Source organism: Toxorhynchites rutilus, chromosome 2, assembly GCF_029784135.1.
Source record: "Toxorhynchites rutilus septentrionalis strain SRP chromosome 2, ASM2978413v1, whole genome shotgun sequence".
NCBI classification, from domain to species: Eukaryota; Metazoa; Arthropoda; class Insecta; order Diptera; family Culicidae; genus Toxorhynchites; species Toxorhynchites rutilus.
In genome coordinates, this window is record NC_073745.1 from 197,866,008 (window position 1) to 197,883,372 (window position 17,365).

Genomic DNA, 17,365 nt, shown 5'->3' on the forward strand with positions numbered 1-17,365 from the left:
TGCGGCTTCGTCAGCATTTCGGTGTACAGCTTCCGGGCTCGCGTCTTCCCCACCATGTTTTGCCTTTCGTCGCGGTTAGGAGCCTCCTGAACCTTGTATGTACGCAGGCCCTCCCGCTGCTTGGTCCGCTGGACGAATGAACTTGACAAATTCAGCTTATTGGCGACATCCCGGACCGAACTTCTCGGATCACGTCTAAACTGCTTAACTACGCGCTTGTGATCTTTTTCACTGACGGAGCATCCATTTTTGCCGTTCTTACCTTCCGGTCGATGGTTAGGTTCTCGAAGTATCGTTTTAGTACTCTGCTGACCGTGGATTGGACGATTCCCAGCATCTTACCGATGTCCCGATGTGACAACTCCGGATTCTCGAAATGAGTGCACAGGATTAATTCACGACGCTCTTTTTCGTTCGACGACATTTTTCCAAATTTACGAAAAATTGACAGTGAAGCATGGCCAACGTGATCTATACACTCTTATCTGATTATAAGCGAAAGCTGAAGATATAATTCCTAAAAATTAAATTTCTACAGCGTTTTTTCCGTGATGCAATTTGATGTGACACACCCTTTATTATATATTTCCAATGAATCGGAAGTAATGCAATGTTGTCAAGGATAAACTTTGATTTCTTTTGCCCTTTCCATATCTCTCATCTTTCCATAATTGAAGGGGACAATATTCATAGCTCAACAATATTGAACAATAAAGTTTCTTCTATCCCTGACATCATCGTCGAAATTCTGCACTTTCTCCTCCTCAAGAGCATTCCGAATAATTTCAATTATATCCTTCCTTAAGGCTCGTTCGTTCATTGTGACATTTCCTGCTCGAATCGTTGGTACGGACTCGAAATCCGCCACAATCGACGCTAAATTAAACGAACCGCCGCAATTCTGTGGCCGGCGTCCGGCGACTAACAGCCAATCAAGCGAATCCAGTGGTGACGGAATTTAGCTGACAAATCAAATAAGCTTAACACAGAGGGGACTAATTAGAACTGCGAGCTCAATTCTCAATTAGAGTGTGTTTATCTACATTCCGTTTTAAATGCACCAATACCTCGCTTTTCGGCCTAGATACGTTCCACGAAATTCGGCCGCAAAGCGAAAAGCCGTATAAGGTATCAATTATTCTAATACAAATTTATACGAATTCAATCAGGTCAGTTCCAAAATTGGTCAATATTAACATGGTTTATGATTCAAAATGCAGTTTATCCTTTTATTCCTATTTCATTTGAATCAAAAATTGAATTCATTTAAATCAAAAATACATACATAACATAAACATAAAACATACAATACACACAACATATATACAAATATATGTTATATGTATACAAAAACCAACAATAATCTATAAACGAAAATGAAACAACTTCATGTAACATGGAATATGTGTATGTATACATATTTAATTTGTATGTTGCTTATGTTATTGTCTCGCAAAATTTGCAAAAGTGATTTTTGAACCAATCCTCAATTTTTTTGCCGTTATAACGAAACATTTTAGGCCGTAAATCGGAAACGTACCTGAATTAAAGAGGGAATGCCGTATAAAGAGCGGCCGTATAGCGAGGTATGGGTGTAATTGGCGCTGAAACTGTCAGAGAAAAAACACCCGACAACTAATTGCGTTTTGCGTAACCAACGCGGTCTGACACTTTATGGTTATGGACTATGCAATATTGTCAATAAATAGGAAATGAAACAAATCTGACAGTAACTGTCCAATTTAGTGAAAAAAAATTATAGGAGATTGAGTTCAAGACACGACCGCATTGTTGACGTAGAACTACGCTGTGGTTTAATTCAAGTCGCTTGTTTATAACTGCGGATATTATTTTATAATGCTACGAAAATTTTAAAATAACCGTTCTACCCGTTTTGTCGCCCTGAAATGTTTTTTTTATTGTAGAACCATTCGACGATAATTGTTTGATGATTCATTCTTGTGCTCGCAGAACAATACATGCTCGAGATAAGCGCAACTGTCACCTTAGCGGAGAAAGTTTTGCTACTGGCAAGCAAAACCAAATCACATACAAAATTCCAGAACGGCATTTACATTCTTGGTGACTAAATAAACGAAATATACTGTATCTGCTAATCTAATCAACCACGAAAATAGTAGCACTGTTTCATTATGATCAAGATTAGCGCAAATGCAATCCTAGTTGAAAGCAGTTTTACGAATGGCACGCGAGCCCAAATAAATTAATAACTTAATATAACTTCTTTAATAACTTGGTATTTCCCAAATATTTTTTTGGTGCACAACCTTAACACCTGCTTCACCATAGCGTCACTTCAATGTATTGATGACAGAAAACAAATAATGTTAACTGCTTGGAAAAAGGCTGAATATTTGCCTCAGCATTGCCCTCCCGCTACCTCCCCTCCTTGTTTATATTCATCACTAACTGACCCGGCAAACTTCGTCCCGCCCAAAATTTGTTTTTTGTTATCAATACCTTCAAACATTCACGTTTTCTTACTAAGCGCAAGTTCATGAGTCTAATCGTTCATTGATTGATCTTTTAATCGACTCCGTTGAATTTACCTTTTACTATGAAATTTCTAGTACTTCTACCAAAACTCATCATTATAATATCAGTTTATTATCTGACACAATTCTCGTTCAAGATTTTTCAACCACTTGCAAATAACATGTTTCCGCGTTACATGGAATAAATGTTTGATACAGAAAACATGATAGAATAAAGACGGACCCCTCCCCTCTTCTCCCCTTAGAGAGGGGAGAGGAGTGTCTATTCTCCATAGAAACGTTACATAGAAACATAGAAAAATCTTCACATGCCAAATTTGGCTCAATTTGCTTGATTAGTTTTCGAGTTATGCAGAAATTTGTGTTCCATTTGTTTGGCAGCCCACCCTAAGGGAGGAGAGAGGAATATCTAACCACCATAGAATCATTTCTTGCACCCTAAAACCTCCAAATGCCAAATTTGGTTTCGTTTGCTTGATTAATTCTCGACTTATGCAGAAAATTGTGTTTCATTTGTATGGCAGCACAACCCCCCTCCCCCCTACTAAGAGAGGGGGAGGAGTATCCAACCACCATTAATCATTTATCGCATCCTAAAACCTCCACATGCCAAATTTCGTTTCATTTAATTTATTAATTCTCGAGTAATGCAGAGATTTGTGTTTCATTTGTATGGAACACCTGCTTCACCATAGCGTCACTTCAATGCATTGATGACAGAAAACAAACAATGTTAACTGCTTGGAAAAAGGCTGAATATTTGCCTCAGCAGACATTCATTACAAATACCCTAGCGTAAATGTTTCCCCCGCTATCTCTTCTCCTTGTTTATATTTATCATTACGACTGCATAATTTGCAACAACAAACAATCGTCAATCATAGCATAAGAACATTAGGCGATTGTTGCATCGTTACAGGGCCAATGCATTCGGGAGCAGATACAAATGGGGTTTCAGCGTAGCGAAGATGCACTATTCTTACGTACGGATTATGAAGCACGCACGTACGCATACAAATATTCGTATATCGATGGCTTGAAGCAACTAAATATACACACACTTATCTCCGTTTTGCGCTCTTCTCAACAGAAGCCCTTTCTTTTAATATTGCCAGTCTAGATGAGCTTAGTTGTCATCCATTGTGGAGAGAGTTTTTCTACCGTCATGTGAAACCAAATCACTCACAAAATTCCAGAACGTTAATTTTCTTGGTGAGCTGACGATAGCCTCGCTTGATGATTCCCCACACAATTGTATAGCTCAGAACCTTAATGCAATGGCGTTAGGTTGATGCAATGATTACAATGCCAGAAACATCAGCGAGTGAGTAATCGCATCCACAGGTCAATCCGGAAAGAAGATATGTGATGACGCAAAACATAGAAGAACAAGCGATATGCATTGCTTTGAATACAGAACGATACTGAAAGTTTGCCTTCCTTCCTTGCTTGAGACTTTAAACTTCTTCAGTTCATTCGTCTCTAACCTTCAAAAAGACCCTTGGAAAACTTTACTTTATCCATAATATTACTCTTCCACCCCCATTGCCTTGAGAAAGGCGTTCGATCCCTCGCCGCCCAGCTCGCTCAGCAACGATGTTGTTCAGTCGATTTCCTCACGAAGAAAGAAAGTTTGCCTCACGAAAGTTTGTTTGATTCACTGTTTATGTAGCTCTGTAGCTCTTCTTTTCCTTTGTTCACGGAGACTTTACATCTTACGATTTCCCCTTCGTTGCTCGTCGATAAGTTGCTCGTTATTGACAGCTCTGTTCGGGAAAGCACACAAATGGACAGAATAAATGTATGAGGCAATTTTCATCAATTTAAACCATATACAGACTATGGGATTGTATTGTATAGCATATCAAACAAATCTTTGGGAATTTCCGACTCGTTTGGTATGTAAATCGCCAAAATCCGTTCGCGGCAAAAATAGTTGGTTAACGTTTACTTTATTTCATAAAAACGTGACCTGTTTTCTGATTTAGCACCCTTAATGAAAGTCGTAGTTCTACGTCAAAAATATATATTCAGCCATTCTATGCAAAACCGATATAGTGGTTCTCAGATTTTCGTGAAAAGTGGTAGTTTTGTTCTTTATCGCAAAACATTAGACCCGTATTTTTTATATTTTTTCAGTAAAAATGACTTTTTTGAAAAAATCATAACTTTTGAACTACTAGACCGATTCAGATGATCGACATATCAAATTAAAGCCAATCACCTGGTCACTAATTATGTTTTTTTTCCTGAAAAGCTGAGGATTTTTCACATAACATATGTCGAAACCAAAGAGGCGTTTCTTTCGTTTTTTCGTTTTCGTTTTTCTGGCTTTATTTTGATATGTGGATCATCTGAATCGGTCTAGTAGTTCAAAAGCTATGGATTTTTGAAAAAAGTCATTTTTGGAAAAAAGAGGAAAAAGATGATTTTTTGGAGCACCCCAAAATGAAAATGGGCACCATAACAAATTTTTTTTTTAAATCCGGTTCTAATGTTTTGCGATAAAAAACAAAATTACCACTTCTGACGAAAATCTGAGAACCACTATATCGGTTTTGCATGGAATGGTTGTATTACAGTTTTCAAAAATTGACCTTGAAACGTTCACAACATGGTCTAATCATACAATCTAGAGATAATAACAAAAACTTTGAAATAAATGTTTTTGTCCGTCAGCTTGTGTGAAAATCCCCCATAGTTGAGTTCCCGACGTCTAAAGATTACAAAAGATTACAAATCAACATTTCTGTTCGCTCGTTATATTAAGAGCCCTTGTCAAATTCACGTGCTTGTTCCGTTCGCCCCAAATAATGAACCCGTTTTAACATTTTACTCCCGACGATAACACGCACAAATCCCGATAAGCTAAAACAGAAAAGGACGTTTCTCGAACGGTAAAAATGTTATGTAGTCAACAAATCCCCAAAGTTAATTTATGCCCAAGGACGACCGCTGGTTACTACCAAAGAAGATGGAAAATAAGAGCGAAAATAGCAAGGATTTTCTGTGCCGACATAACACACACTTTTCATTCCCTCCGTTCGTTCATTTGAGACGCGACCATCAGACGGCGGAACGATTGCCAGAATTCAATCGGTACAATAAATTGAAGCCGACCACACCCCACCTGCGCTCCTCCGGTATCCACCATCCCAAATTCCCTTCGAGTAGAGCTTTATTTCGGTTCGGTTTCTGGTGGTGGTGGTTTACAGCCAAATAAACCCGCTCTGGCTGCCGAGATTTCCCAACAAAATAGCTGATGAGATAAAGTAATGCTCGTCGAAAGCGGTAAAATACGCAGAATTTCGTAACAAGGTTTGCCCTTGGCCTGGATAAAAATGAAATTTTCTGTCTTTTCGTTCCTGCCCTGAACGAGAAAGGGCAACTAAAAACTTATCCAAAAGACGATACGTTGTAGCGAGAAACAAACACACTCGGAAGCTTCACAAAAGCGATGCTTTTTTTTTTGTTTGAAATCTTCGTCTAGTTGTTCGTGCAAAAGGAGCAGCATCCAATGCCGCCCCAGAGAGAGATGATTCTGAGTAAACACAAATATTGCCCCATATATATCCCAGAGCGTTAATATCTGGACAAACATTTGCGGGATGCTTTCCTGCAAGTGAAGGTAGAAACAAGTGGCAGAGCGCCAAAGATGGAGGAGAAGGAGGGACACATTCGGTTGGACAACGAACAACGACCGTACGAGGACGAGTCTCGGATGAGTTGATGCACCCTTCGAAAGACGTTCCGAAGGAACGACAGACGTTGTCCTTTCGCTAAATCCCGAACTCAACTCACTTCTAGCCAGGCAAATATTTGCCTCCATTCTAATATCCGTGCCAGTGATCTGGGCTGGGTGGAGCAAAATCCAATCCGGTTACGATGCTATGAAATATAACATAGTCGACTGAGTTGTTAATTCTTTTTTTTTCTGTGTTGATATACAATCGTTCACTATTATTCATTGAAATAAAAAATAAATTAATCCCGGTGTTTTGATTTAATTCTCTTCCAGGGTGATTCACCATTCGGAAAGTCTGAAGCTTACATCAAACTAGAACAGCTTGGAGAGGGATCTTATGCAACGGTTTTCAAAGGTTATAGCAAGTAAGTACCTACTGTTCAAGTTCATGAATTTGCAGAATCATTTCCCGGTAACCAACGACCCAACGATCTCACGGAACAAAACATCACGAACCGGTGTTTATGCAATGTAGTTCTGACTTCTGGCTGGGGATTACAATGGGAATTTATGTGCGCGCTTACTTGGGTAAAAGAGCCAACCGGGAACAATTTGAGCTCGAGTTAGTCTTGTGAATCGAAAATGGTATCCAACGACGACAATCGTACTCAGGTATGGGATGGAGGGACTACAACGAGAACGCCGTTCAAATATTTAATACATTATTTACGAGCAGCGCCTCCGCCCCGCCAATAGAATTATTCAAATTTAATTCACTTTCATTCAGCGCCGCCGCCGCGCCTTTCAGTGGCTTTATGCGGAGGAGAGAAACATTGATGGTTCGGGACGTGTCAACGCCTTTGCGAAGCCAGGTCAAGCGGCGAGGAATTATTTTTGATGGCTGGAAGCTTTTACTTGTCTGAGCTGGTTTATTTTATTTTCCAATTTAGGGATAATTTATACGTTGATGATTTTTTTTCTCTCTTACGGTGGCTTTTCGGTTGTCTGCGCCGGTGGAAATTCACACTTCTGGCGTGTTGAGTTTTCGTACAAAGGATAGTGACACTTGGAGCAAGCATGTTGGCAAGCGAAGTAGAAATGACAGTTATTTTGAGTTAAATCGAGAGCCTAAATGCTTTCTATCGGAATTGATTTATGTTTATCCTTACGTCCACGGTCATGTGTAATTAAGAAAAATGATTTCCGAAACATACAATGTTTTATTCTGTCTTCATGTTGTCTTCATGGATTCATGCTGAATGAAGATTCGTCATTCTGAGTCCAACACTAGATTCCGGATATTATACAGTGACTCAAACTCGAATTCGTACCCAACATGCAGACCCTTTTCACTACTTTTGAAAGTCGAAAACAAGCTTCCGAAACATTCTGTATGGATAATGATTTTGAAGATAAGAACCTTCTGCTTTTGAAATATTTTACGAACATATTTTCATCTTGATGTGTGTAGATGGAGTGGATAAAAGTACCGGAAAAAAATAAAAACATATAATTTTTTTCTGTTTTTCAAAGATTTTGTGACCTAACACCATTTTTTGCTAATCAACTTAATAGCAAATCCAATTAGCCTTATCAACCAGCCTTTATTTGGTTCCTATAACGTTCATGTAGGGCCTTCCCATACAGAGATTTTTTAGTTTGAATGAAAAATTACCACTTCGTCTTTGAAGATGAATCATTCAATGAACAATGATCGCATCGCAAACCGAAAATTAGTTTTGAAAACGCAAATAAACTCTGCATACTTGAAATCTTCGAAAAAAATTGGACTACTTTTTGAAGAGGGGCCATTTTTTTGATGAAATAAAAAAAAAATATAATTCAAAATCTATAATATCTACAAAATTTTGGTCTCAGGATAAAATGTAGGAAATTGATTAAATTAAAAAAATGCAATAAAAAAATATTCAAAGAAATAAAGACGAATTTCAAGCCAACTCGTCTTAGGAGTTGGCAGCACAATCTCAGATAGCAGTGAAACGCTGTGCGTGTAAAGACATGGGTCATTTAAGCAACTTTGCATACTTGAAACATTCGAAAATGAATTAGACTACTTTTAGGAAAAAGCCAAATTTTTATTCTTAATTTTTACAAAAATTTATAACTTAAAAACTATGATACCTACAATATTCATGTCAAAGGATGAATTGTAGGAAATTGTTAGTTTTTACAAAAAAATACCAAAAATTTTTTGGAAAAAAATTTCGCTGAAAATTTCCAAAAAGTTTTCCATACATCGGACGATGGTCACATTTACATAGAAAAAGTTTTTCGAATAACAACTTTTTCATTTTTTTCTTTGAAAAAATACTATTAATGTTTAATTCGTAACATTATTATGTATAAATTATCGCAGTTTACATTTTCTGCTAACTTTTCTCTATTTAGTAACATGTCAAGAACATGTCAAACGCGAGAAGTTTAACACAAAAATGTTACGAGCAAAACATTTTTTTCAGGAGTCTTCATACAAAAATGACTTGTAAATATTCCAAAAACTATAACAGATAGAAAGTTAACGTCTAATACAAAAGTTCATATTTTAATAAGATCTGAAACATTGTCGAATACACCATATCGCTATCTTGACTTTAAACAAAATTAGGATTAGTTGTATTTTTTTCAAAGAAAACATGAAAAAGTTGTTGTTCGCAAAACCTTTTCCCTGTAGAAGTGTGCATCTTCCGATGTATGTTAGACTTGTTGTAAGAGCTTTTCATATTTATTTTTGAGAAAAATGAATCTTAATTTTCAAAATATTTTTTTCAATGATTTTTTTTTTAAATTTGTTTGATATTTTTTCAATAAAAACGTAAACAAATTCGTACATTTCATTTTCTTATCAACAAAAAAGGAAAAATTCACTTAAAAGCTAAAAGACCTACAAAATGTTGGTTAGATAATGAAATGTAGGAAATTTTTTATGTTTTTCATTAAAAAAAATTCATATTCCTCGAAATAGGTTTTTTATAATTCTCAAATAAATTATATAAATAGGCCTTACAATTTCCAACAAGTCAAACATACATCGGAAGATGGCCACTTTTACAGGGAAAGAGTCTTCTAGTCTTCTTTAAAAAAATACAAAATTGCAAAAAAAAAAAGGATTTTGTTTCCATAATTATTAATTGTATTTGTTTTTTCAGTTTAGATGGTCTCGGGACCGCTATATATTTTTATATTTTTTTTTAAAGCTTATTGTTTTTTACATAACATATCCAAAAATCAGAGGAGCGTTTTTTTTTTGTTCTTGAGTTACAATTTTTCAAAATTAACCGATTAACCGAATTAATCCGAAAAATCATTTTCCCCCCTTTTTTCTACCACAACAATTCGTAACTTTTGAACTACTGAACCGATTCAGATGATCGACATATCAAATTAAAGCCAATGCGCTATTCTTGTTTAGAAAAACATTACGCCTGGGAAAAAAAATAGAAAAAAATAGAATTTCGTTTTCGTAATTAAAGGGTGTGTCACATCAAATTGCATCACGGAAAAAACGCTGTAGAAATTTAATTTTTAGGAATTATATCTTCAGCTTTCTCTTATAATCAGATAAGAGTGTATAGATCACGTTGGCCATGCTTCACTGTCAATTTTTCGTAAATTTGGAAAAATGTCGTCGAACGAAAAAGAGCGTCGTGAATTAATCCTGTGCACTCATTTCGAGAATCCGGAGTTGTCACATCGGGACATCGGTAAGATGCTGGGAATCGACCAATCCACGGTCAGCAGAGTACTAAAACGATACTTCGAGAACCTAACCATCGACCGGAAGATGAAGAACGGCAAAAATGGATGCTCCGTCAGTGGAAAAGATCACAAGCGCGTAGTTAGGCAGTTTAGACGTGATCCGAGAAGTTCGGTCCGGGATGTCGCCAATAAGCTGGATTTGTCAAGTTGATTCGTCCAGCGGACCAAGCAGCGGTAGGGCCTGCGTACATACAAGGTTCAGAAGGCTCCTAACCGCGACGAAAGGCAAAACATGGTGGGGAAGACGCGAGCCCGGAAGCTGTACACCGAAATGCTGACGAAGCCGCATTGCCTGGTAATGGACGACGAAACCTACGTCAAAGCGGACTTTCGTCAGCTGCCGGGCCTGTTGTTCTTCTCCGCAGAGGACAAATTCAGCGTTCCGGAGGAGATTCGCAAGCAGAAACTATCCAAGTTTGCCAAAAAGTACATGGTGTGGCAAGCGATCTGCTCTTGCGGAAAGCGGAGCGCTTCGTGATGACCGGCACGGTAAACGGGCAGGTTTACCTTAAGGAGTGCCTACAGAAGCGCTTACTACCACTATTGAAGCAGCACGAGGGCCCGACCATCTTCTGGCCGGATCTCGCTTCGTGCCACTATTCAAAGGACGTGTTGGAGTGGTACGAAGCCAACGGGGTCACCTTCGTGCCAAAGGAAATGAACCCGCCCAACGCGCCGGAGCTTCGCCCAATAGAGAAATATTGGGCGATTATGAAGCAGGCCCTCCGGAAGAACCCAAAAGTTGTCAAATCGGAGGCGGACTTCAAGAGAAAATGAATTTCTGTTAAAAAAAACTACAACCTGACGTTGTACAGAACCTTATGGACGGGGTAAAGAGGAAGGTGCGAGCATACGGGCTTGAGCTCGAAGTATGAATAAAAAGAAAATGCCAAAAGTTGTTTAATAGTTTTTATTTTACTGTCTAAAATTTTCAAAAGGATCGGTCTACTGGGCGAATTTCTACAGCGTTTTTTTCGTGATGCAATTTGATGTGACACACCCTTTATTGGCTGTAATTGTTTTTCATAGTTTACACCATTTCGGGACCAAGGGCACCGTATTTTTTAATATTTTTTCTTGAAAACTGAGGTATTTTCACATAACATATCCGAATGTTTTCAGTTTTCGTTCAATATAATATCCCTATGTGAATACACTACATCGATGCAACTAGAATCCAATATTTACGCAAGTGTAACATTTTTTCAAGAAAGACTAGCTAATTGGTTTTAATTTTATATGTCGATCATCTAAATCGGTTCACTAGTTGTGAACTAGTTATGATAAAAATCGGTTTTAGAAAAAAGGGGAAAAGTCAATTTTTCGAACCATCCTAAAATGGAAATGGGCACTTTTCACGAAAATCTGAGAACCACTATATCAGTGTGGCATGGAATGGCATGGATTATGGCGATTTACATGTTCTGCAAACTTTTTTTTTATTCAAAAACATGTCAAGAACATGTTTTAGATCCAAGAATTTACACACACACACACACACAAGTGTTTTTTTCAGGAGTCTCTATACAAATATGCCATGTATTTCAGAAACTTTAAAATATAGAAGGTTGATGTCTTCAACAAAAGTTTATATTTTAGTATTATCTAAAACTTTGTTGAACACCCTAGATCGCTGTCTTGACTTTAAACAAAATTAGGATTAGTTGTATTTTTTCAAAGAAAACATGAAAAAGTTGTCAGAAAATTTGTTTCCCTGTAGAAGTGCCCATCTTACGATGTATGGGTGATTTGTTGGAAATTGAAAGGGCTCTTCATATAATTTTCTTGAGAATTTAAAACAAAAATGTTTTTAGATAAATTTTCAAATAATTTTTTTCAGTGTAATGTTTTTATTGGGATTTAAATTTTTCGCATTTTTCATGAAAATTCAAACAATTTCTTACATTTCATCCTTTGACCAGAATTTTGTACATATTATAGTTTCTGAGTAATATTTTTTTGTAAAAAATAGAGAAAACATTTCTGAAACGTAGCTTAATTCTTTTCCGAAAATTTCAAGTATGCAAAGTAAAGGGTGTGTTATATCAAATTGCATCACGGGAAAAACGCTGTAGAAATTTAATTTTTAGGAATTATATCTTCAGCTTTCGCTTATAATCAGATAAGAGTGTATAGATCATGTTGGCCATGCTTCACTGCCAATTTTTCGTAAATTGGAAAAATGTCGTCGAATGAAAAAGAGCGTCGAGAATTAATCCTGCGCACTCATTTCGAGAATCCGGAGTTGTCACATTGGGACATCGGTAAGATGCTGGGAATCGTCCAATCCACGGTCAGCAGAGTACTAAAACGATACTTCGAGAACCTAACCATCGACCGGAAGATGAAGAACGGCAAAAATGGATGCTCCGTCAGTGAAAAAGATCACAAGCGCGTAGTTAAGCAGTTTAGACGTGATCCGAGAAGTTCGGTCCGGGATGTCGCCAATAAGCTGAATTTGTCAAGTTCATTCGTCCAGCGGACCATGCAGCGGGAGGGCCTGCGTACATACAAGGTTCAGAAGGGTCCTAACCGCGACGAAAGGCAAAACATGGTGGGGAAGACGCGAGCCCGGAAGCTGTACACCGAAATACTGACGAAGCCGCATTGCCTGGTAATGGACGACGAAACCTACGTCAAAGAGGACTTTCGTCAGCTGCCGGGCCTGTTGTTCTTCTCCGCAGAGGACAAATTCAGCGTTCCGTAGGAGATTCGCAAGCAAAAACTATCCAAGTTTGCCAAAAAGTACATGGTGTGGCAAGCGATCTGCTCTTGCGGAAAGCGGAGCGCCCCCTTCGTGATGACCGGCACGGTAAACGGGCAGGTTTACCTTGAGGAGTGCCTACAGAAGCGCTTACTACCACTATTGAAGCAGCACGAGGGCCCGACCATCTTCTGGCCGGATCTCGCTTTGTGCCACTATTCAAAGGACGTGTTGGAGTGGTACGAAGCCAACGGGGTCACCTTCGTGCCAAAGGAAATGAACCCGCCCAACGCACCGGAGCTTCGCCCAATAGAGAAATATTGGGCGATTATGAAGCAGGCCCTCCGGAAGAACCCAAAAGTTGTCAAATCGGAGGCGGACTTCAAGAGAAAATGGATTTCTGTTCAAAAAAAAACTACAACCTGACGTTTTACAGAACCTTATGGACGGGGTAAAGAGGAAGGTGCGAGCATACGGGCTTGGGCTCGAAGTATGAATAAAAAGAAAATGCAAAAAGTTGTTTAATAGTTTTTATTTTACAGTCTAAAATTTTCAAAAAGATCGGTCTACTGGGTGAATTTCTACAGCGTTTTTTCCGTGATGCAATTTGATGTGACACACCCTTTATGCAACGTTTCATTGCAAATTGAGCCTAAAACCGGGGTTTTTATCAAATCAAAGTTTGGAGAAAATTAAAGGAGCACTTCAACGCATATTGTACCAGAAGTTCAAAATGTTATGCGTACTCACAAGGACTGCATGAAGTGATGATACTCACACGTAAATATACGCATTCCCACATATACATGCACTCCTCACCCACAAACATCATCAAATATGAAGGGGATTTTTTTATTCAAATAATAATATCTCTGTGTTGAAAGGTTTTACAGAAACGTTAAAGGGATCGAATGAAAGTTGGTTGATAAGGCTAATTGGAATTGCTATTGAACTAGTTGGCGAAAAATTGTGTTAGTCCACAGAAAGAAATCGATTTTTTTTTATTTCTTCCCGATATTTTATTTCCACTACACCTACACACATCAAGATAACGATATGTTCGTAAAATATTCCAAAAGCTGGAGGTTTAAGCTTTGAGGTAGTAGCCCGGTGTGACGACCGAAATTTCGACGTTTTTTGATAAATTTTACTTAACAAGAAAATAAAATGCGATCGTTTAAAAATTTTTACATGGTTTTATTAGTGTTTTGAAATACATATAGATTTTTTTTAATTTTATTTTACATAATTTTGTTTTTAACATTTGACGCCAGCCTCCCGAAGTCATCTGAAATAAAAAATTCAAAAAGATTATTATTCTGCAAACTTTATTTTAATGAACTATATATTTTCTTGATAAATTGTTTAATTGAAATAGTTTATTATTAAAAAATTAAATGTTTTAAAAGCTACGTATTTAGATATGTGTGTCCAGAATAACGGGTAAAATTTTTAGCCAAATCGGTTGAATAGTTTTGAGTCAGTGCTTCCCCGAAATTTCGAAAACATGGTTTTGAGAAAAACGCGTTTAAAGTTTTGTCACACGCTTTCATACACACTACGGCGCGCTCTCTTATATAAGCTATAACTTTTAAAATATTTGAGTATTTTTTAGATGTTTTTCTTCCGAAAAGTGTAAACAAAAAAAAACGATTTTTTGAACCCGTCACACCGGGCTAATACCTTAAGATGATGATGTATATATCATTATCTGAATAGAATGTTTCGAAAGTTGGGTTTCGACTTACTAAAGTAGCGAAATGGGTCTGCATGATGGGGTACGAATTTGAGTTCGAGTTTGAGTATTCCGCATTAAGAAGCACAATTCTGAATTACAGGTTCTCGATTTCAATGCTAGAAATCTAAATCCAATTCGTCGGTGTGGTTATCATATTTGGATTTATTATATCAGCGATTCCGCGAAAAATACTTACAAGAAAAACTTGTGTATTATCCCTTGACGGTCGTTTGACTACTCTCAGTCACCACAGCTAGGAATTATACTGAATATTTTAGACTTTTTCTAAACGCATTCTATTTAATGTCTAGCGAACCTGTTCACGAATTAATACGGTGATTCTATGAATAATAGATAACGGTACTCGGCATAAACAAAAGAGTATTAGCGTGGAAAGATAAGACTATCTCTTTCAAGGGAAATTAATTCCGACCGCAAAGCGTTTATTCTTTATCGGAGCATCAGAAGATTCACTATGGGGTATAGGGGGTATTTATACTAGAAGTAAACAGGTTTTGCTTGTGGGAAATTGCAAAATTAATTTCCTGATATCTTTTCGAAGCAACTTGTACTTTTTTACATTATTAGAATAGTTGTTGAATGAGCTTTTCGAAATATCAAAGCGTTTTGAAAATTTTCGGTCTTTACACCCAAAATAAATATAAAGCAAATTTTTTGATATCCTCATACATTACTTTAAATGAGATAGAGCATCATTGAAAGTGATATTCCCCTCTACTGGTACAGCATTCAATCAAGCGAGAAGCGATCTGTATCCCATAGCAACATAAGAGCAATATAAGAGAGCAAAATAAGAGACACTTTGCAAAACAGGACACATCAAAGGTAAAAATAAGAAGGTTACGCTCTCCGTTTTACTCTGAGCAAAAAAAAGCTCTCGTTCGTGTATACTTAAGCGATCCAATTTCATGTTACAATGTCAGTTTGAGAGAATGAGTAGTCTGCTCTATACATACAAACATTTCGACACTCCTAAAAACGTGTACTTTGCTTTGTGCATTTGACGCTATAACACAATAAACAGAAACTTTTCTGCCAAAGATGATATCTATCTGCCAACACTAGTTTGAGTGTATAGGAGATTTCAATACTAGTATGTAGAAGGGTCTGTCCCTGAAGGCACGGACTGGAGCTGGACGTGGTACTATGTTTGACAGGAGCAATTTCGATTATCTTCTCAAACTCAAAATGGTCGCCCTGGATTAATCCGTTTGTTATATGATCCGAATGTCTTTCAAACGAGTTGTAAGAGTTGAACTGACTGAAAGAATCCGGAATCAATAATTATTAATGCTGTCACATCAATATATTAGAGTTAGCATTTTCTTCCTCGACGTTACCTCGACGATATTACCCTTGTCCTAAGTGTTACCGGTTGTGGAACGTTTTTATTACACACTTCCGTGTTGCATAGGGGAAGTGGGGGCATAGTGGTCACCCTAAGGTACATGCCCATTTCCGGCGTCCACATACCGTCCCAATTCGCGTTTTTCGAAGAATATTATAGTTTAACTCATTGTTGTTCAAGATAGCCAACGGCTTTTTCTATAAAAAATCAAAAAAGTACATTTTTCATCATTAGAAAAAAAAGGTGAAAGATCGAACATTTTTTTGCTTGGAGGTAAAGTGGTCACCTAGTGGGGGCAAAGTGGTTATTGTTACATATCAAGCTTAATGGGATAGATTTATGCGTTTTTTCGTCCAAAATTGTTCAAATCATATTTCATATAGAAGGTACATGTTTGAAATAAGCTTGGCCTATTCACCTATAGTCCCAATTTAAATTTTCTCATGCATACAAAAACGTAGTAAGAAACACATAACGTTCCGCATAATGAGGCTTGGTTTAGTTATAGTGGCATATTTTCCAAGGGCTTTTGACGTAGGATTACGTCTTTCGGGAACATATTGGGGTACAAATTGAAAATCGAAAAACGAGCACATCGTGAAAATTGTCCATTTTTAAACGCTTATTGCTCAGTCATTTCACGATGGATTGATGAAATTTTTGCGTCAATCGATTTCGGCACTCCATAACAATTTTTTATATTGAATAAAATAATATATGTCATGACACTAATTATCGAATAATTGAAAAATCTCAACCCCTATCCTAACGGAAATATCCACTTCTAATTGGTCGAAATTGACGACACATGCGGGGGTTCCCTAACAGAGACATCAAAACCAAGCTGCCCGAGGGAAATCGGCATTGCAAATATATGCAAGTCGGGGGCATTTTTATATTGCATTTAGCACAAGTGTAAGTGAAAAATTGGTATATTAAGGTATTAAAGTCTGCGTCTAGTTAGAGCTCCACAATTACAGAGCAAATGTTCCGAGGTTTCGCTTTCGGTATTACAAAAGCGACAAATATCATCTTCCACTAAACCTATGTTTTTGAGATGGTATTTACTCGGATAGTGTCCTGTTATAAGGCCCGTGATTGTGCTGAAGTCTTTCTTATTAAGACTCAGCAATTGTTGAGTAATTTGAATACTCGGCGTGATAATTTTTTTATGACTGGTTAAGTTGTACCGCCAACCAGTTGGCTAACACTTCCCGGTCTTCCCATTTCTTCAGCTCACCTTTCAACACACAGTCAGAAATTCCACAGAATGGTTCTTGACCAGTAAAAGGTGAGCTTGAGCCGTTCCTGGCAAGTTCATCTGCTCGCTCGTTTCCCTCTATGCCGCAATGGCCAGGAATCCAGTACAGTTGTACCGAACTTATCCGACTTAGTTGCCGTAAGAGGAGAATACATTCCCAGACAATTTTTGAGGAGCATTTAAAAGCATCTCGAGCTTTAAGTGCCGCTTGACTGTCTGAGAATATGCAGATGTTAGCATGTCTATATTTTCTTTTAAGGCAGACATTTGAGCATTCTTTTATCGCAGCTATTTCTGCCTGAAAAACTGTTGGCC

At 37.6% G+C, this 17,365-nt stretch overlaps 1 protein-coding gene across 6 annotated transcripts in view; it reads left to right on the top strand.

Annotated features, from left to right (window-relative positions):
* The window catches only part of LOC129768812 (cyclin-dependent kinase 14), a 456,784-nt gene that overhangs the window by 406,962 nt on the left and 32,457 nt on the right, over positions 1-17,365 (top strand). For all 6 annotated transcript variants that reach the window (XM_055770703.1, XM_055770704.1, XM_055770705.1 and 3 more), the window contains one exon: positions 6,535-6,626. In XM_055770703.1, coding sequence (XP_055626678.1) covers positions 6,535-6,626 — 92 coding nt within the window. The remainder of the gene's footprint in view (positions 1-6,534; positions 6,627-17,365) is intronic.